The sequence below is a fragment of the Clinocottus analis genome, unplaced genomic scaffold, assembly GCF_023055335.1.
Source record: "Clinocottus analis isolate CAN_PGR_092001 unplaced genomic scaffold, fCliAna1.0.p SCAF_9, whole genome shotgun sequence".
Classification (NCBI taxonomy): Eukaryota; Metazoa; Chordata; class Actinopteri; order Perciformes; family Cottidae; genus Clinocottus; species Clinocottus analis.
Genome location: NW_027176251.1, coordinates 20,265,333 through 20,286,732, shown reverse-complemented (window position 1 = coordinate 20,286,732; position 21,400 = coordinate 20,265,333). Strand labels below are relative to the sequence as shown.

The 21,400-nt window shown below is 44.6% G+C and overlaps 1 protein-coding gene across 8 annotated transcripts in view; it reads right to left on the bottom strand.

The window, feature by feature from the left end:
• Nucleotides 1–21,400, bottom strand: part of adgrb1a (adhesion G protein-coupled receptor B1a) — a 141,943-nt gene that overhangs the window by 20,538 nt on the left and 100,005 nt on the right. For all 8 annotated transcript variants that reach the window (XM_068570545.1, XM_068570542.1, XM_068570543.1 and 5 more), the window contains 7 exons: nt 16,745–16,871; nt 5,661–5,764; nt 3,636–3,738; nt 3,358–3,508; nt 3,200–3,269; nt 2,840–2,906; nt 1,163–1,248 (listed from right to left, as the gene is read on the bottom strand). In XM_068570545.1, coding sequence (XP_068426646.1) covers nt 1,163–1,248; nt 2,840–2,906; nt 3,200–3,269; nt 3,358–3,508; nt 3,636–3,738; nt 5,661–5,764; nt 16,745–16,871 — 708 coding nt within the window. The remainder of the gene's footprint in view (nt 1–1,162; nt 1,249–2,839; nt 2,907–3,199; nt 3,270–3,357; nt 3,509–3,635; nt 3,739–5,660; nt 5,765–16,744; nt 16,872–21,400) is intronic.

Genomic DNA, 21,400 nt, shown 5'->3' with positions numbered 1-21,400 from the left:
CAGCCTTTTTGTTTTGTTCAGTTTTTGTACAAATATGAGGAACTCCTGTGGAGCTCTGTGTGCACACGGATGGCTACATCATTTCTTTCCTCCATTTTCATATTTACATCGACTTTGAATGTAATCGTTGTGCATGAAAAGTTTGCTTTGTGTTTGGTGTGAACACACCATAAGCAATGTCGTGTTTTGTTCCCAAATGTTGGAGTGTTCTTTTTTTTTCTCCAAAAGGCTAATAATAGCCCCACAGCTTCAAGCAGCAGAGTGGTTTGTCAAGGTAACTCATCTCAGCTGTAAATATCATGACAGGGACCTACAACACAGTGATAGCAATTAGGTTGTACTTCTGTGACTCTGTCCATTGGCTCTGGTGGTAATGCCACCGGTGGTGATAACATTGTGTTTCCCAAAGTAAGTGCTGAGTCCTCTTGTCAGAGCGTGCAGCATCTTAACTGAGGCTCAGCTTGATGCAGACTTTTGGTTCAGAGGGAAAAAAGCTCAGCGGTCACTTTGCTGGGACGTAACAGGGAGCACAAAGTTATCCCAACCAACAGAACCAATGGCCAAAGCTTCCAAAATCAAGCTGAAGTTGTGATAAACTACGTTTTTCTCTTGTTATTTAGTGTGACCGTGCTGTTTTAAAGCCCTGCTTCCCTCTACTAGAAATAACCAAACAGGAGAAAAAAGACACGGATGGATCTACAGAACTTTACATCAATAGCAACACCTGCAAACAAAGAGCAGCTGGAGGAAAATGTGACACATTTGAAACTTAAAAGAAAGCAATGAGATGAGTCATCATCTTGCTGAGTCTGTGCAGGACCAATAACCAGACAGCCTTCCCCACGTCTCCTGTCTCCTTTCTAACACGATTCCATCCTCCAGAAACATTGATCACAGTTTAGCCGTATGAGTAAACTCATTTTCTTTTTGGCCTCTGATCTCATTTTTGATTAGTCACATTGATCAATATCTTTTTTCTTTGTGCTCCTCATCCCCCCTGGGTGTTAAAAATGAAGCGCCATCTTCAATCAAAATTCTGAAATGGCGGCAGAGGATAGTTTCCAGGCAAAGAGCCGATACCTGCGCTAGCCCCGCCCCCTAGCTGAGCTACCAGGCTGGTTATAGGTCACTGTGTAAAATGGATGTGTGGTATAAAGCATACCCCGCCCTCTCCTTTAGTTTCATATCTGTAATGCCGTCTTTGGACACCAGTTTGTTAAAAACGAGAATCCCAATAACCATGTTAACCTGTCGAAGAGAAGAGGCACAAGATTAACGCAGAGCAAAGACACTTTCATCACTTCAGAACACGCAGATCTAATCTGATGAGGATGAGGAAGACGATGGCAGCATGCACGTGCACATCATTTCAAACACACACACTCACATTATCTGTACTTACTGTGGGCTCTGCACTGTAAATACTAGACCTTGAATATTAATGTCATAAACTATCAGCCACCCAATGAAGCATGAGAGTTAAAACATGGTTGGAATGATGGATCGCTAACATACTAACACATTTCTCAATGTCGACAGTTTCATACTTTAGATAGAAGCTGTGTGTGAAATGAAAGGTTGGGGGAGGGAATGTATCGGGCTGCAGGAACTGCTGCTCCTGCTTTGAGGACTCAGTCTATAATCTCTGGTGCGAGCCGCTGTGAAGGCGCTCGGAGTGGGCGGGGCCTCTGGTGCGGGTGCCAATTGGAGCAGCAGCTCTTTATTGGAGAAGCAGCTTGTGTTAAAAGGACACCCCGAACAAGCTGTTCACGTGTAGGTGGGAGAGAAGCTCTGGGAAGTGAATCAAGGAAACTGAAGCTAATGCATGTGATTAGTGAAACAAGGACGGTGTTGCTACAGTGTGTGAGTGTGTTGCTACAGTGTGTGAGTGTGTTGCTGGAACACCGGGAGGGGAGACATGATGGTGGATATCTAAATTTGTCTCTGTATGATTCTCGTGGTTAATGTAGCTCTAATAGCTCTGTAGTTATAATTTAAACAGCAGCTGCAAGAAAGGAGAAAGTGGAACCCTCACTGTGCTGATATGCAATCACGTCGCTGCTATATTCTCCATGATCTTCTATATCGGTCTCATTATTAATTAATTATTGAATTATTATTAAATACACCGTGGACATTTACCAAAACCACTATAACCTTATAGTTGTACATGGCAAATGGCCCAAAACGCAACCTGACACACTCGAAACACTTAATAATGAATCTTAAATAATTAAGGGTAAAGAAAAGGGGAGGTAATTAAGACCGGGGAGGAAAGGAGGTAGTACATGAGAAAAGGAGCAGGCAGGAAGGAAATGGGGTTGTAAAAAGTCAGAAGTACGGGAGGAAAGGATGAGGTAGTTTAAGTAAGACCTAGGAAAGAAAAGGAGGATGTTAATAAGGAAAGGAGGAGGCAGGGAAGTAAATGGGGATGTTGTAGAGGGAAAGAGGCAAAAGATGTACATAAGTAAGGAAAAACAGGTAAAGAAAGCAAACAAGGATGTTGACAAGGAAATAAGGTAGGGAACTAAAGGAGGGGAGTTAACAAGGGAAGAAGGAGGCAAGGAAATAAACAAAGATTACGAGGAGGAGAAGTGGGCTATAAACTTTGCAGTGATCTCATTTGTATACTGTTTTAATGTTTGTATTCCTCACATTGTAATATTGTGTTTTTGTTAACATTTTATTGCTGTGATACATCCTGCAGAGTAAATATGGTTTTCTTTTTGTTCAAAGTGGCTCAAAGTGTTCCATGTTGCATATTGGTCGTTCGTATTGGTCTAAATCAGAGTTAGTGGAGAGGTTTTAAAAGACAGACTGAACAGGAAGGAAGAAATACCAAGACAACAGCTGCAGCGGGTCCAACAAAGGCATAGAGAAGACCTCCTTCCAGAGACAGCCAGCAGCTACAAGACAGACGTGGAGAGACGTGATCAAAGAAGGAGAGACGATGGAGGAGTGAGGCAGAGAAGGGAAGGGGGATGGAGACATTGAGGGTTGTAAAGAGGAGGAACAGACACGAGGTGAAAGGTAGAAGACATGACAAGAATGAGGATGGTAAAAGATGAATGAGACAGAGAAAGAGAGAGGTTAATTATGCTGCAAACATAAACCCCCATTCCATCTGTAATATGCCTGCATGAATAGTTAAAGAGGTGGAGGTATATACATTATGGAGCAATAGGGAATACATCCTTACTAGCTTGGTGTTCCATATCCCTTCGCCTTGGTGAATCCCACTGAGATGGCCACCACCAGTGCAGGGAGACCTGGGAGGAAAACACAACGCACATGAACACGGGCCGGATGGGAGCGAGCAGAGGAACGACATGACGGACAGCGGACGGAGGGGCCCACCCCAGCCGAGACACAGGAAACGCTTGCGTATGATGCGGTTCCTCAGGCGACCCGTCACCGCCATGTAGGACTGCCACGCCTCCGTCAGAACCCAGCAGAACGAGGACAGGAAGAAGAAATGAAGGAATGCAGCGATCAGGGTGCACAAGACCTGAAGGACAGGAACACAAGGGAAACACGAGTGAGATTATCGATGAATCGGGCACACTGTGATGGTTTGTATCAAGTAAATACTGATACAGATACATCCAAACGGTGGGCTTAGGACCGGCTCTCACCTTATTCCGTGTCTGAGTCTGTCCGATGAGAATAAGGGCATTGGAGGAGATGATGGAGAGGCAGAAGTTAATGAGGATGACTGAGCGCTCAGACCGAATGTATCTGCAGGAAAGAGATAGAAAAAAACAAGAATGATTGTGGCTTCCTCCAAATTCTTACTCTGGTGGCTAAAACACAACAGACCAATAGACGAGATCCTCCGAGGTCGCAATGGATGGATAGAAAGTACGGTTTCTTATGGGAGAGCGTCACTTCCAATCAGCGGGGGAAAAGGTTTACGATTCATCACAACTATCCAAACAATACACACATCATCTCAGCAACCTGCACAGCTACGTCCTCTCTGCTTGTTCCCCATGTGGTCAGTTCAGCTTTGTAATACAATGGATGTAGCGAGGAAGCAAAATACCTAAGAAGATGATGTCCAGACGGCTGCGTTGCAGATATTTTCGTCTGTGTCAATAGTGATAATAGAAATCCTTATATTCGGCATATGTTCTTATTCTTCATGTCTATGAAAGTTCAGGTTATGCAAGGTCAGTTTAAGCAATAATGAAGTCTGTGAGAAATGTCTCTGAGGAATGTCCAGTTGTCTGCTTCTCATGGGGAGTTGCACACCTTACAGTGCAACACAACTTCTGGTTTTTGACTGTCACCCTGCGTGGTGACAGAAAGACTCCCTGCTATTGCAATCGCAGCGCTTGTTAGTTTGTGATCAGCCAAATAAATTACCAGAACGAGAGAAGTTGTTTGGCTAAATTATTCCCGACGCTACGCCAGGCATCCCATTTCTACACGCTAACAATAGCAACCAACCAAAGTAGCAGTCACGTTATATGCTAAATGGTAAAGGGACTTGTTTTTCTAGTCTTCCAACCACTCGAAGCTCTTTAACACTACATGTACTAACTCACCATTCATTACCATTCATACAGCGCAGCAACAGCTTGGGGGAACAATGTGGGGTTAAGTGTCCCACAGTAGCCACCTCTAGCCATCTGTTAGCCCACAATGCAAAGCGTCAAAGATGCAGCCCGGGTGCAGGATGCATGGAAACGATAGGTGTTTTGACGCTCATCATATGCCACAAATGTCAATGAGAGATATCCCACGCATATCTGAATAGCTGAATGAATAAATAGGACATATGAGGTCTGGAACCAGGCTACCAGCTCCATGAATTACCAAAGTACCAACAATTGCTGTAGTCCATACTGTCTCGTATCGTCAGAGGGCCCTGAGTCGGCGTGCAGCTGGAGTCTCGGCCATAAACATGGCGTACAGCCATTACTGTACATGTCCCCACATAAAGAGATGGTGCTTTCAAGCAGACGGGTGTTTACTGGTGCATGTGCATGAGCCAGCGTATGAAAATTTACAACTGTCATTAACTTTTGAACCTCTCTTGGTTATGGCAGAGAACTGAAGGTTAACTACCTAAACAGCAGCATACTGTGTACTTAACTTGTCATGTCACACACAGGGATGCTCCAGCTGCATTTGACGAGCCACAGAGGCGCTCTGCATACGGCGCACATGAAAGGATGCTTACGGTATCTATATGTTGTACATTAAAGGTAGCGATGTTCCCAAAGCATTTGTTTCCCTCCAGATATTGAATACCAACCTAATACCAGTGCATTCAAATAAAATATAAATATTCTTTGATTAAAACTAGTGTTAAGATGCTAAACAGGTCATAGTAATACTATATTATGTATTGCTTTAAACAACTAGATTTCACACCAAAAACAGTACAAGATTACATAATATATTCACTGAATAGCACTTGAATGCATCATAATGTAACTCTATGCCTCCTCCTTTAGCATTAGCAGTTAGCTCAGTTATTTAGCCGAGCAGGACCGTGCTGCCCACAGCTAACGTTAACCTGCTGCTTTCAGTAGATGTGTTCTTCACACTGTAGCATTGTCAGAGAAAAAAACTAACATTTGCTAGCAGAGTGATATCCAACTTTCTCTTAAACCCTGCACAGCGTCTCAAAACAGGAATCTTCCTCTCACCTCCAGACCGACACGTAGATGATGATGAGCAGCAACAATGTTAGCGAAGATACTCCACAGCCCACGATCAGCGTCACGGATGGCAGCTGTGTCTTATCCATGTTCTGAAAAGTAAAAGAGGGAGAAGAACAGAATGTGAAGAAAAAGAGGCTGCGGTCACGTCTCCGAGCCTTTTGATGCAATCGTGACTCATCAGCCGATCCCTGCGTCTGACGACGAGAACTACTGAAAAAGGCTCGAAAGCGCCGCTGCGAACGAAGCGGGAGAGAAACTTCGGCCGAGTTCCTGCCGAGTGTGAGCAGAGACTTTGACAGGAGGTGTCAGCAGGATGAATACAAACGCAGAAAAATTCCCCCGGTGACTCGATTTGTTGAGAGCTCACCTCCTAACTGGGTCACTGGTGGTACAAATGCAGTGGTCTGGACTTTCCTTTCCATCCCTTCAGTCTCTCTGATGCGCTATAGGGGCGTTAAAGTTCTCAGACTTTGGAGCTTAAGTTGCAAAAACACTGGTTTACCTGTTAATCTCACACACCCTTGAGAGAATCTAAGCGTCTGCCTTTAATTTAACAAAACCATATCAACATGTAACTTTGTTCACCTTAAGGCCGCACACTTTTTTTTTTGCATTCTAAGTGAACAAGACAAGTTCAATACTTTGTTTAAATGTTGCGCTGAAATGCAATCTGCGATCTAAAAATCTTAATTGGATCAGGAAAAACACTCGTTTGTGCAGATGTTTTGCAGAAAGTTAAACTCCAATTGATTCTGATTCAGTTCCACTATTCTAGATCCAGACTGCCTCCTGCGGCCTCACCACTGTGTGACAGATGCATACGTTCTGGTTCAGCCCGTAACTCACTGGCCCAACATATTCAACGAATACTCAAAGGTCTCTCGAGGAAAAACTCCAATTAGACGCTGGCCTCGCCATGTTTGGCTCATCGCGATCCACCTCGTGGCTTCCTGCAGCCACGCGGCCGTCCTACATGTCGGAAGACTCATGCGCCCTCTCCCCTTCTTTCCAGGGATCAATGGCTGACATGATTTCAGTAATAGAGACGGAGAGACTCAATTTATGAATTCTCCACTGTCAGAAAGTCATTTCTTACTTCTAAGCAGGTCGGGGAAACTCACTCATGCATCATGGCCCTCGCTTGAGAGCTAAAGATTAGCACTCTGTACAACAATGACTCAATCGCATCCTACTTATTTAAACTGTTTATCGCTATTGTATTCTCACATTCCTGGACATGTACTGCGTTTACGTGACGTTTTTGTTAAATAAAACGTTGAAAAACTGCTACCATGTAAACTGAATATATATATATATATATATATATATATATATATATATATATATATATATATATATATATATATATATATATATTGTTTGTATTATTATTATTTTTCCTTTTCTCGCATAATCCAATATGGTAAAGTATGATAATAGCCAGGTATAAACACAGAGGCCCATAGATCAAGTAACTATCCACATAACATACCCTCATAACAGGTGGAGAAGGTGTGTTGTCTGTTGTCGTGTAGCATGTAAAACACTGTATTGTATTGTAATTTTATGTGAAAGATGGATTTAAATGTTTCGAAGAGATGGTTGAACCGGATGTTGGAGAGGGAAGGAGATCAAAGGCTGCTTGACGTTTCCTCACTTGTACATGTGAGTAGCTGCTGCATACTTTCCCTTTCTTGCAAGAGAATAAAGGACATCAGACAACTTTGATTCAGAGACTGCACCACACTGGAAGATGCTCAGAGGGGTTAAAGAGTGAATTATAAAGAACAATGGCGTTTGGCTGCTCTGGCATGGCGCTGCGCCTCTGACCGCAGCAGCCGGCAGCGCTGACAGGTTGCATTGCAGCAGAGATGTCACCGCCGACTGATGCCAGTTACATCACAGCAGCGAGGGGACAAGTGACACCGCGAGTAAGAGCGCCGGCAACGCGCTGCCATGTCAGCCGGGGAGTTCATGATGTGGCTCTGTGGCCGCCGTAGAAAACGGCCAGTTTTACAATTCAACTCCAGAGACTCGTGATTGGACTGGAGACTCACGGACAGATGATTGGAGTCAGGGAGATTAAGTAGGGGGGAGGAGGGGCTGTACAGCCGAGTGTGTACGGTGGTAAGTGGAGTTGTAAAGGTTAGTGGGATGACTTCACACACCAGAGGAAGCCCCACTGCCTCAGGAGCTGTGAACTCAACAAAAATAATTTCACTGCTTTAGCTCTAAGTGAGAGGCTTTGCTACCCGCACGTGAATACAATTATGTGGCTTGATGCACACACACACACACACACACACACACACACACACACACACACACACACACGCAGGTGTCTGGCATCCACGGCTGGAGGGGAGTTGGCAGCCTCGGCTGCAGAGCAAGGTGACTTCAAGGTGATTTATGAATAAACGATGCTAACACACACACACACGCACATGCACGCACACAGACACACACACACACACAGTGATGTGTGTCTTCACATAACACACATGCTATACGACTGACATTCTTTACTATGCCTAACTCTGACAGCTACAGGCGCTGCATGCATGCATGCTACAGCAGACATTGTCTTAGTTGCCATGGCTACGCTGTAACATGGCAGCTGCAGCAGCAGGGTGGGAGGCTGTGCGTTCATGCTGCTTGGGATATTTGAGCTCGCCAATATTGATCTCTAAATATAGACCCACTAATTAAGATTCGTCTCTGCTTTTCAACTAAGTGTCTTGATTGCGATATTTAAAACAACATTCAAAGTTCTGGTTCAATATATTTCTACATCCCTTCATCCCAACACTCGTGTGGAGCGTCGCAGGGAGGAGAAGAAAAACTCCAACACCAACTGATTCAAAATCAATAAAGCTTAGTATGAAAAAGATATAAAGCGCAGGGGAGCCGAGCAGCGATCTCTGCACACACAGACACACGGTCTGCATCCTGCCTCCATCTTACCTACGCTTTAAAAGGAAAGACACTCGTTTTTTTAGCAATTGACCCATCGCTAAGCCCCGCCCCCACTGCTCCTGGTACTAGTACCAGTAGTCTCTCTGGTTGTCTGTGTTACACTGTTTGAATTTCTGAAACACACGTTTTGCCAAAAAATACACAATAATACATCAGACACTATTCATTAAAAACTAAAAGCCTGTGTGTGGTTTACTAAACACTGCTATTGGAAGACCACAGTCCATAATTAATCACCTGTACCCAGAATGCACCTTTAAAAAAACACTTTGATCACTGAAGAAACAGAGCTTTAACACTGTAAATAAGGTTCATGTTTGCTCTTTGGTGTGAACAGTGGAGAGAATCTGAAGTGAGGGTTAGAGGATGGTAATTATGGCAATTGCAAAAAAACACTGTAATGTGTCCAAATGCGTGGTGTGGGCTCTCTGTTATCTGCCATCTGGATGATCTTTGACCAATCAATGACATTCAACCACACCGACATGTGTATTACCAAGCAAATAGGACTCAAGCAGACGTCGAATGGTTGCTCAGATTTATGCTCTTGTTTACTTCAATCATCATAAGCACATGTTAGCTTGTTTAGGGTCTTTAACTGCTTTATTTTAATATAAATGTCACCTGAGGAGCTCAAGTTTCAACACTGTATTGTTACTGGTTAGCTTCAGACTTTTAAAGACAACAAACGTTTCTGGAGAACTGGAGGAAATGACGCCAACATCAACATTTTTACAGCTTCTAGTTTCAGTTACACCAAACAACCAAATATTGCCAAAAACTATTCTCATCTCAGCTTCTTTTTAAATAAACTTTCCCCAGCTCTACCATGAGTCTCTTCCATCTGCTTGATGTCCTCACTCTGCATTGTTACTGACTTGTATGACACAACCCACAATGCATTACTGCTCACTACAGCATACAAACGTGTAGATGTTCATCAGGTCCAATGTTTACCACGTTCCACAACTTAGTTAAGCGTGTTAGCATGCTATAGTTTGCTAATTATCCCTAAACACAAAGTACATTGGAAAAAATATAACCTGTCAGACCAATAATTGTTGAGATACACAATTAAAAAAAACTCAAAGGAAAAGTCTGGCGTGTTTATCATGTGAAATTCCATATATGTGAGAATGTCCATCTCCATTAAAGCTGATTCTGAACAAACAATGGCTGTCCACCAATTGGTGTTGCACCCATTCAGTAGAATAGGTCAACATATTGACCTACTGGTGGGGTGAGAAGGTCACCAACGTCATATGAATACATCCTCTGGGAACCCTGAATATCTGCAGCACGTGTCACTGAATCCCAAATGTCAACCTCATGGTGGCACAGGAAGGGATTCACCACAGTAAGGTAGCGTTATCCGTGAATGTCTGGGACAGTTTTGCAGCAATTAATCAATTACTGCGTTAGATATTTCCACCTGGACCAAACTTGTAGACTAATTTGTAGACCACCCGTAGCGCCAATAGAGCCGCTAAAAATGACTCTTGCAAAGAAAAACAAGAAATAATTGAGGCCAACCAAACTCAAGCTAGTTCCAGAGGTAATCATCAAAACACAACCGGCTCCATGCAAGTTACAACCGTCTAAAACAGGGGCGGGCAAACTACGGCCCGTTGGGCAATTTAATCTGGCCCATTGAGGATTATAATTTTTCTAACAGCATAATATATATATTTTAAATTATTATTAATATTAGGCCTCACAGACATACCGTCAAACTGGCAGTGCATTGCCACACCTGTCCACAGGCAGTAACACTTAGTTTTCACAGCTATAGCCCAAGAGCCACTGAGCGGAGCTATTCAGCTGGCAGGAATAGGAACTTCAGTCAAGGTTTCACATTTATAAAATTATACTACAGAACTGCATGCTGGGAAGTCCTGTCCAACTCCGTCGCGGAGAGTACATAAATGAGTTCTGGCTATTGGCCCGGCCCTCCGCAATATTTTCTGTTCCATGTGGCCCCCGGGGAAAAAATAATTGCCCACCCCTGGTCTAAACCATCTTCAACCCCACACACACCCTCAACATGGAGCTTCGGGCAGGGGAAGAGCCGAGGTGAGGTGGAGGGGCAGTTTGAAGACATCCGTCATGCGGTTGGTGGTTGGTGGTTGGGTGAAAACGAAGGGGACCAGGACATGTTTCCGCCCTCCCCACTCCGCTTGCAGCAGAAGATAATTGGCTGAGTTTATAGCCTGTCTTGTCTCCAGGTTTGATGTGTGCGCCGGGGCCAAGTTAATTAAATCCCTCTGATTAATCTGCACTGCAGTGAGTTCCTTCTCCAAAAGCAAAAGGGGGGAGAGAAAGATTACGAGTGCAGTGGAATGGAAAGGCGTCTGCTGAGACAGACAAACTTTACCTTTCCGCTCAGCCAATGACGGGGCTCGGCTGGAAGCCTCACGCGGCGTCCAAACCAAGAGCGCTGCCATCCACAGTAAAGTGACCAGACTGCATTATTCCACATGAGCAGACACAGGGACGCTCCAGCTACCGCGAGGAGGTCCACGGGATGTCATTTCCTTCAGCAATCTATCAGATGAAGCTGCTGCCAATATTAGCCGTAAACAAATGTGATTGCTCAAACAAGTTGCGCTGGTATCAATTACACACAATGGAAACGTAAAGGGTTGATAAAACTACTGATGCAAATACTAAAGGAAAGTGATTCATGCATCTTATTAAGTGGGGCTCGTTGTGAATTTAATCTGTGAATTAAAATAAGAATGAAACTAATAAAATAGAAGATGCAATACTCAATCTGGACCCAAGACAAACAGCTTATTGATGAACTCTGAAGGCTAACTGATATTAGAGCTGAAATAATGAGTCCATTAAGTGACCGGTCAACCGACAACTCTATTGCATCCATCCGTTATCTAACATGCAAACTCCCCACAGAAGGGCCGTCCGGCCTGGGAATTGAACCCTGTGCCCCCTTGCTGTGAGGTGGCAGTGAGAGGACACCGCCACATAGCCCCTGACAACTATATTGCTAAATGATGAATTGTAGTTTACTGGCAATAATGCCCAATGTGCACTGAAGCTACTTTAAAAAAATTCTCCTTGGAGATTAATAAAGTACTTTTCATTTCATTCATTCATTCATTTCTCACACCCAGTGTTCCTCTTTACTCAGTGTTACTCTACTCAGTGTAACTCTACTCAGTGTAACTCTACTCAGTGTTACTCTACTCAGTGTTACTCTACTCAGTGTAACTCTACTCAGTGTAACTCTACTCAGTGTTACTCTACTCAGTGTAACTCTACTCAGTGTTGCTGCTCTGCTGGTAGACGTCAGTGTAAACTGAATATCTTTGAGTTTCAGAGAGAACAAGATGAGCAGTTTGCAGAGATCCCATTGGGCACTCAAGGATTGTGATGGGCATTCTTGTACTACTTTTTCACTGACAGAATAAACTAACGTCCTAATACACTTTCAATAATTGAAGATATTTCTGAGAATATGTGCTGAGGAATAGAAGCTGCAGTCGGGACATGCAGGAAACTTAGCTGTATCTGTTTCATCAGTGGTTTCAGGGGAAGTTACATGCCGGGACTACTTTTTAATGAACAGCTTACACAGTCTTGCTGTCATCTTGAGGTTTTCAGGAGAATCCAAAAAGAAATAGTACCACATCTAACCCCCAATGAAACGACAACTTAGTTGTCGTATGGTTTAAACAAAGAGGACATACCAACCAGTGAGCTTTAGAGGTTCTGTTAGGTGGATGTTGGTACTTTTGGACAGAGCAAGACATCAGTCATCAGTCTTCATAGACATCAGTCTTCTCGTCATACTCTCAGTGAGAAACCATGAGTGTATCTCACAAAACATTAAACTGTTCTTTTAACTTGGCCCTGAGCGTTCAGGCCACAGAACAAATGCTGCACATTTAAGATCGGCATTGTGTGTTGGCGAGTAAACACCCATTTGTCCTCCAGTATTTCAGTCATCTCTCTCCAAAGATTTAACACAGACGCATACATCGTGGGATCCAAGAATGATCACACTCCTGTCGCCCTGCAAACCTCAGGAAGGCCTGTTTACTTCCTTGTTCCTCTCAGAATGTGGGCTAATTGGCCCAGGAGGCTTGTCCCTGCATCTAAATCCTGACAGCACATTCAAACTGAAGAAAAAGGCTCACGCAGGCTTACAACCAAAACGATACAAGCACAAGCACGTTCATTCATCCTCCTCCCCCGCAACACACACACACACACACACACACACACACACACACACAGCAGTGGCAGTAAACTGGGCTCAGGTTTTTGGGACTTTTGCCTTTGACTGCAGTGCCCCCCCCGCCCCCAGTTTCCCCATTTAAAAGCCTGCAGCGTAGTTGGACTGAGCAAGATGGACACGAGGGGTGGCTGCGAGAGAGTAAACAAAGTACTAAGCAGAGGGGGAGAGCTAACATATAATGCAGCCACTGAGCTTGAAAAATGGTGTGATGAAATGACAGAGGAGGAAGAGATTAGAGGAGAGGGCTAGCAGGGAGAGAAGAGGAGAAGAGAGGGTGTTTATCATGCCGGGGCTGTAGGAGGCTGGGCTGCAGACAGAGCGGCTGGGCCATTTAGAAGCTACTATGTGTTGCAGTAGGAATAATTAGCGTGGCATCCAAAGCTGTCTCACAAAATAACGGGACGTGGGGATAAGGGACCGCTAAATGAGGAAGGAGAGGAGTCGCCTTCTCCTCCATCTCTGGCAAAAGGAAGAGCGGCTTCTCCTCGGGGCGCTGTGGAGCCTCCAGGCTGCAGAGGAGCTGTGAACAGGCTGTCGTCTGCACAGGTAGAGGCAGGCTGCAGGGAAGACAGCAAACTGTGGACGCCCCATTATCCACTGATGACTGTTAGCTTGTGTTCATATTTCACTGATGTACCTGGACCTGAACACGACTAGGAGTGTGCAGCCATGCTAGCGGCTGTGTGAAGCTGCACAGCAGGGCCTTCAGCTAAATGCTGGCGCCTGTGGTGATATGCTAACAATGACAACGCCAATGCCGCTTGCATGATGTTTATGATATTCAACACGTAGACTGCATGAAAGAATTAGACTTAGTCACGGTGATGTCACCCACTGGCTTGTGGACCGCCTTGGCTTCAAGCCTAGAATTTAACTTTTTGGCCGTTGCCATCTTGGTTTTTTTTTCAACCAGAAGTGACACAGGAGGGTGTAGCTAAGAACAAACAAACACAGAATAAGGCCTTTTTAGGCGCCCAAAGTGGTTACACATATGACTTTCATGAACTTAAAACACACTAAATGTTCAATTGTAAGACAAAAACACATACCCCTAAAAGTAATCTAGCATTTACAACCCAAGTTGTGACGACATCATCAATGTCGGTTGGCTTTATCATCTGGTAACTATAAGCATCTGTCCATCTAGTATTTTACAAAAAGTGACAACATTGATGTGATGGCGGCCCTTAATGAAAAGCCAGGGATCATCAAACAATGGAGGCTACATCCTCTTGGGACCATGAATATCAGAACAAGTCTGTGGCAACGCATCCAACAGGGATGGAGATCTGTCAGTCTGCTCCAAAGCGCTGAACAGTCGACCAACAACAAGACAAACTGCCTTCCCCTCCAGTCAGCTGAGAAGATAAACCTGACATGAACGGCAGTGAAACGTGCTCAGTAAGTGAGTTAGTAAGTGAGTTAGGTATGTTGTATTGTCCCCATAAGGAGTACTGACCCATTTTGATTGACTAGAGCTAAAACAGTTAGCATGTTACATTTGAGAAATACTATCAAACAGCAGCAAAGGAATATTTATTTGTGAATAAGTATATCTCTGGTAAAGATCAAGTCCTGCATGATGACACCTCTTGTCTACACGGTATCATTGATATGTAGATAAATGGGTGTCTAACTAATTCATTCTTAGCCTTACTTTCTAGAATAATCCATCCATGATGTTCAATGAAACGTCAGTAGTATCAAGCGTGCTGTCAGTGATGCTGCTGAAGCAGGTTGTCCAGGTGTGACCTGCTGCCTCAGCCTCAGCTGTGGGACCGTGACCAGAGTATGTCCTCATTACTCTATGATGCATTGATTCATTGTACTATAACTGCACTAATCATTTAAGATACTATGAGGGACTCTTAACTAAAAGGAAACCATCTCACCTTAACCCTGATGCCTCTATGTGAAGGAAACCAACCAGTGAGAAGTTTCGCTTCGTATAGTTATTTTTTATGTCTGCTTGCCACTGTGTCCAATTCTGGTGAAATCCGATGACATCATGCAGGTTCACTATGAAGTCTCTCAGCTCAGACTACAGCAGGCTCAGACTACAGCAGGACCAGACAACAGCAGAACCAGACAACAGCAGGACCAGACAACAGCAGGACTAGACTACAACAGGACCAGACTACGGCAGGACCAGACTACAACAGGACCAGACTACGGCAGGCCCAAACTACAGCAGGCTCAGACTACAGCAGGCTCAGACTATCGCAGGCTCAGACTACAGCAGGACCAGACTATAGCAGGACCAGACTACAGCAGGACCAGACTACAGCAGGCTCAGACTATAGCAGGCTCAGACTACAGCAGAACCAGACTACAGCAGGCTCAGACTACAGCAGGACCAGACTACAGCAGGCTCAGACTACAGCAGGACCAGACTACAGCAGGCTCAGACTACAGCAGGCTCAGACAGCGGCAGGCTCAGACAACGGCAGGACCAGACTGCCGTGGACAGACCCAGATCCGGCTTCTCTACGGTCCCGGACCTGCAGTTGGCGCCTGAAGCCAACAACATGTGAAAGCTTCAGAGTCATGTTGCCACGTGTGCTATCATCAGGACCGCTAGCAAGATGCTAGCCTCGGCTAACACAACCAACCCACACCATAGCTGGACAGAAGACGGGTGGATGGAGGAACTAGTTCCAGCATGTGACTTCCCCCAAACCACCTCGCCCCTTCCCGCTTTATGCTATGCTAAGTACTTCCTATGCCAGCACTTCCCAAAATGCCCATCTATTCCCTTCAAATCGTCTCTGACTCCTCAGTCGACCAATCAATCGATGAGCTAATCGTTTCAGCAGTGAGGACGTGGGGCGGACGTGGTGCACCCCCACCCACCAGCACCTCCAACGAGGTGTGAGGTGGTAAACCCTCAGTGTCTCCTCTCGGCCCGGCGAGCGCGCCGGCCCCCCCTCGGTGTCTCTGTGCCGATGCTGTTACCAGGGCAACTGGTGAACAAACTGCTTCCGAGGCAATTTCCAGTCTAATAATAACTAATCGCGCTGAAAGAAAAATTCCCCACAAAGACGCTGCTGCCCTTTTCCCCAAAGAAACTGGGGCAGGTTTGAGTCACTGGGACACTGCGTGGTTTTTAACAGACATGTCCATCCCATCTCTCTCTCTCTCACACACACACACACACACACACTGCTGGCACGCTGCGTCCAGCTGCAGCCGATCTGTAGCCTACTGTATGTAGCCTTATTGAACTGTGCCTTCTCAGTTCAGAGGAGCGGATTGCCATGCAGCACCTTCTCCCATGGGGGCCTGGTAACCATGGAGACGCCGTTGACAGTGTAATATGTTAAATTATGCTAATGTGTGAAGGAGAATTGTTTCAGATGGAAGAGGAAGAGAGGGTGGGGGGGTGGGGGGAGCGTGCAGGTATGACCAGCAGCTGTGGCATGGAGCCTCTCACAGTGATGATGACCACCATCTTAATGCACAGGATGCCTTCCTGTGGGCTTCTAGCAGTGTATCTCCTTCTAGGTGCAACATGAACAACCCCCCCCCCCCTCTCCCCCACACACACACATCTACGAGCACACACTTACATGCACACACAAATCCTCACCATTGGCAAGGCTATAACAACCTAATAACCTTGCAGCATGGCTTTGGCATGTCGAGACAGAGGACGGGAGGAGGGGAGAGGGAGGGTCTGTTGATATGTAATGACAATGACGCCCTTTGGAGCACACACACAAAAAAAAAACACCAAAATAGCTGATGCATTCACATAAAAGCCCCCCCATAAAAATAAACACGTCTTCAGTACCTTTAATGTCTGCGAAGTGAAGGGAGGTTTCGGACTTACCATTTCGGGGTTGAGCCGTGCTAAAATGGCGAAGGTGGACAGTCTGTCACACACGCATTTGGTTCTGAATGAGTCGACTAGCACGGCTTTGCAGCCCCTGGCAGACCAGGACCCCAGCAGAGAGGAGCTGCACGGAGAGAAAAAACACGCGTACGCACACACACACACACACGCGCGCACACACACACACCCACACCCACACACACGGACACAACCACACACAGGGAGAGAAGCGATGCGGTGAATAACGAGACAGTCCCGGCATAAAGAATATACTTGAGCGTTCAAATCCCACCGCGTTGCATTCGCGGCTATTTAATCCACTTTACGTCTCCGCCGGGCGAAGGCGCAGAGAGCGACGTGAAGGCGGCGAGGAGGAGGCTGCGAGGCGGCGAGGAGGAGGCTGCGAGGCGGCGAGGAGGAGGCTGCGAGGCGGCGAGGAGGAGGCTGCGAGGCGGCGAGGAGGAGGCTGCGAGGCGGCGAGGAGGAGGCTGCGAGGCGGCGAGGAGGAGGCTGCGAGGCGGCGAGCTGCAGCTCTGTGCCCGGACACTTGAGAGCGAGCGACACACCGCACAGCCCCGCACACGATACTGATAGGATTATTATTGATGTTATTATAATTAGTATATTAGCAGTAGGCGTAGCAGTATTAGTATTATTGTTGTGATAATTATTGTTAATATAATTATAATAATATTTATTATTATTAGGAAACAGTTGCAGTGGTAAGAGTTGGCGAGAAAGCTACTAAATCAATTACTATCATATGTTTATTAATTCATTTTACCCTAATTGATATTTGATAATTGATTGACTGCCATAGTATATATATATATATATATATATATATATATATATATATATATATATATATATATATATATATATATATATACATATATATATATATATATATATATATATATATATATAATACAATAATAATAATACAATTTGTAAACTATAAAAAAAGAAAAGAAATGAACGGCATACTACAGTTTATGATGCCTGCTACAAACATGGCCTCTGCAATGATGATCTTTTATTAATTTATTTAGTCAGGCAGCAGTTATTGAAGACCTGCCTGAAAAGTTACACATGCTCGCCATCAGAGCTGTGTTTCCATGGTAACAACCAATTACACCTGCTGGCCACTGACAATAGATCATATCAGAAATCAACAACACAGGTGTAATGAATGACATTGATAAAGAGCAGAGTCAGGCTGTGATGCATGCTGGTCCTCTGACATGTCTGATGGGACGTGTCATTCATCACGTGTTCTTCCTGCTGGATTACAGGCCAACAAAAAGGTCCATTAAAAATGACTTTGTCTTTCTGATTTGATCACAATGTGTTGATGCACTTGAGGGAAAAGTGTTTTAAAAAAACACAAGGAGCTGGAAATAGTTCAAAGTTTCATCCACCCAACCTATATATATATATATATATATATATATATATATATATATATATATATATATATATATATATATATATATATATATATATATATATATAATGTTAGGAATATGATTTAGAGCTTTGACTTTGACTCATCATTCTGAACTAATATATTTATATATGTTTGTCTCTTTCATTCTAAATATCTGTTGTGTCTCTGTTCTCCTGGTGGACTGAGCTTCTATAGCTTTTAGTTTTTTATAAAACATTTATAAAGCATTGCTCCATCACACTTCTTACATTGTGGAGAGAGTTAAAAGGTAAAAGTTTTTCTTTCAGCCCCCAAATCAAACCAACATGTTGAAAGTCAGTTGTGTAAAGGTTGTGTTTCAGACGTGTTGTTGTGGCTGCATCAAAGCGGTTCGACACACTGTGGCTGCAGGGTTTGGTAATTTGACACCTCTGGAAATTAGGCAGAAAGACTTCTGACAAGGCCCCTGACACGCTGGCCTCAAGCTGATCTGCTTCAGTGTGCAGAGAAATTAAGCAAACAAGTCAAAATGATAAAGAAAAAGCAGTGTTATGAATTGTAACGACAGATTTCAATTCTCCTCCTACATTGACTCGATTGTGCAGCGGCGAAGGTTTCTGACTCTAACTTGTACTCCGGCCACTGAGTCCTAAAGGAGTTTGTCAGGCGCTGACAAACAGTCAGCGCTCAGCGTGTCAGGAGTCATGATCAGAACTCATGATGGATGTTTGCAAGAAGCTCAGAAGAATCTACAGACTCAGTTTAGGCATTCATAGACAGATCCAGTTTGGGTCTGACTCAGTGACTTCCATTTCATTCAAACTGTGTTATACCTGGCTTCAATGTCTGTTCTGAGGGAAGTTTGCTTTGCTTTGATCATATCATGATGATGCATCTCTTCCACAGCATTTCCTGCTGCGTGGTCATCGCAGCAGTCTTCAAACCATCATTTTGATCTCAACACTACATCTGTAACATCTGTAACTGTCACGCTGCGACAACATCTGTCCAAAGAAGTATAAACGCCTGGCCAAAATACCCCCAACACCTCATCTGTGGTACCTCCAGTAGGAGTGTTCAGCACCGCGTCCCAAGCCGGCCTGTTAGAGGACATTCTGCTTCTCACATGCCGGCAGCGGACAGCGGTACCGCGACCCAAATGTGACGGCGCCAGGACGCAGCCAAATGCAGACAACATGGCGGGGTAGCCTCTACGAGATACTGGGTTCAAACTCATGATGTGATACAGGTCAATAAGGGGTAGTTTCATCAGGAGCCGCTAGAACAGCCTCAGTCAGAGACAGTATGCGGGGCTCCTCTGATGGCATGAGGCATGTTTCACCTCATCTCGTGCTTGGATGTTGTCCAATACAAAACCAAATTTCCCATCGGCGTTCATGTTTCTCCTTTCATTTGTCACCCGTCTGTGGACCAACCGCCCCGACAACAGCAACAACCTCAGCCAGTGATAACCAAGATTATTTATCACAGCCACAGCCCTCACACATCCACCGGTCTCATAACTTCATAGACGGAGTCTGCCGACAGTGTTTGGCCGTGTGTGTGTGTGTCGGTGTGTGTGTCGGTGTGAGAGAGTTAGCCTCGGGAGGTGACTCAGTGCTGACATTAGCACATCACCTCTAACAGAAATCCAATATATTAGGACTCGGTGCAGTTCTGTGTGTGGCTGACGTGATTAGGCCTCTGTGTGAGCCTCGCAGTGGCCCGCAGACAGTCTTGCCCCACCGTCTAATTGGATAATTACGGAGCCGGTCCAGCAGCCCCGCTTGGAAGAATGTCCTCTGCCAAGAACAGGCCACATGGATAAAAAGCAGCCTGCCAGCACGGAGGAAATATAGGAGGCTGATATGTAGAAAGACATGAGGAGGAGGGGCCATGCTTGATGTTTAGGTTCAAGATCACGTACAGGGATTATCTGCGCTACAGCCAGAGCTAATATCTGAACTTGAACATTTTTTTTATTTTTAGGAGTTTTATTTATGTCTGTGTTAATATGCACTCTAATTATGATTCTTAATATTTATTCAAATCGGATGTGAGAATGATGTCATTTTTGGCCAAAGCCAGCTGGATTTTATTAGATATTGTATTATTGCAGAACATATGCTCTGTGCCAAACGTTCCATCACACATTTATGAATTTATTTAAGGGCTCAATGCAATTACCAGGAGTAAAAAGCTAAAGTTAGGCTATAAAGGTGTTATAGTCACATGACTTCCAGTCACCACTACGCAGTTAGCCACTCGTTAACAAAAATAAAAAAATCTCTAAAACTGGAGTTGACCATAGACCTTGTTTCAGGCATCCCCCACAACACCTAAACAAACCATTGACTTCGAGCTCAGGGAACCGGAAGTGCAGCAAATGCTGACTTATCTGCTGGTCTCAGGACTCGTTCCTGCGGCACTCTGGGTAATCATCCTATTGATTTGACTTATCAGCTGAAGAGTCGCGGGGCGCTCGACGCAGATAAAACAAGACTGATGAAGTCATCAAGGTTATCTCGGCTGGAGCTCGGAGACTACACATCTCTTACAGAAACCGTGCACCATGGGGACGTGTCACATTGCATTATGGGAATTGTAGGATCCAGGGTTTTTGAAACCTGACCCATATAGCAGGAACCTAAAGTCAGTATTTCTCTGCCTCTGCTGCTTCAATTTAAACTGTTCGTTTTCATTTGACTTTCTCCTGGAAGACCTGATAAAAAATAATCATCTTTCATCTTTACTGCAAAAATATAAATCAATATATTGATTTTGTTTTAATATAAAATAAAAATCAATGTAGAATGTGTGATCTGGATGAATAGTGAGAAAACCCACAGCAAACGGTCAGCAGCCCTGCAGCTCCCCTCAGCTCTATGGAGCGATTCACCATCTTTAAGATCCTTCTGAAGGTCTTCTGGTTTGCAGCACTTGGTTTTAATCCAGTCTCACCCCCTGTACGTTACCTGCCAAGCGCCAAAAAGCTTGCTGTCAATAACACAAAAAGCAGCAAAACTGTGTGTGGCACAAACTTGGGCTTTACTTTAACGTGGCAGCTGCTGCGGTCGGGGTCAACATGCAGAATAGATTTGCTTACTGGGAATGAAAATTCTGCTGAACCAAACTTCCAAATCCGAGCAGACACACGAGATAATCCTGAGCCGAATACAAGCTGTTTCTCCATCAACATCCCATTCCAAAAAACATTTCTA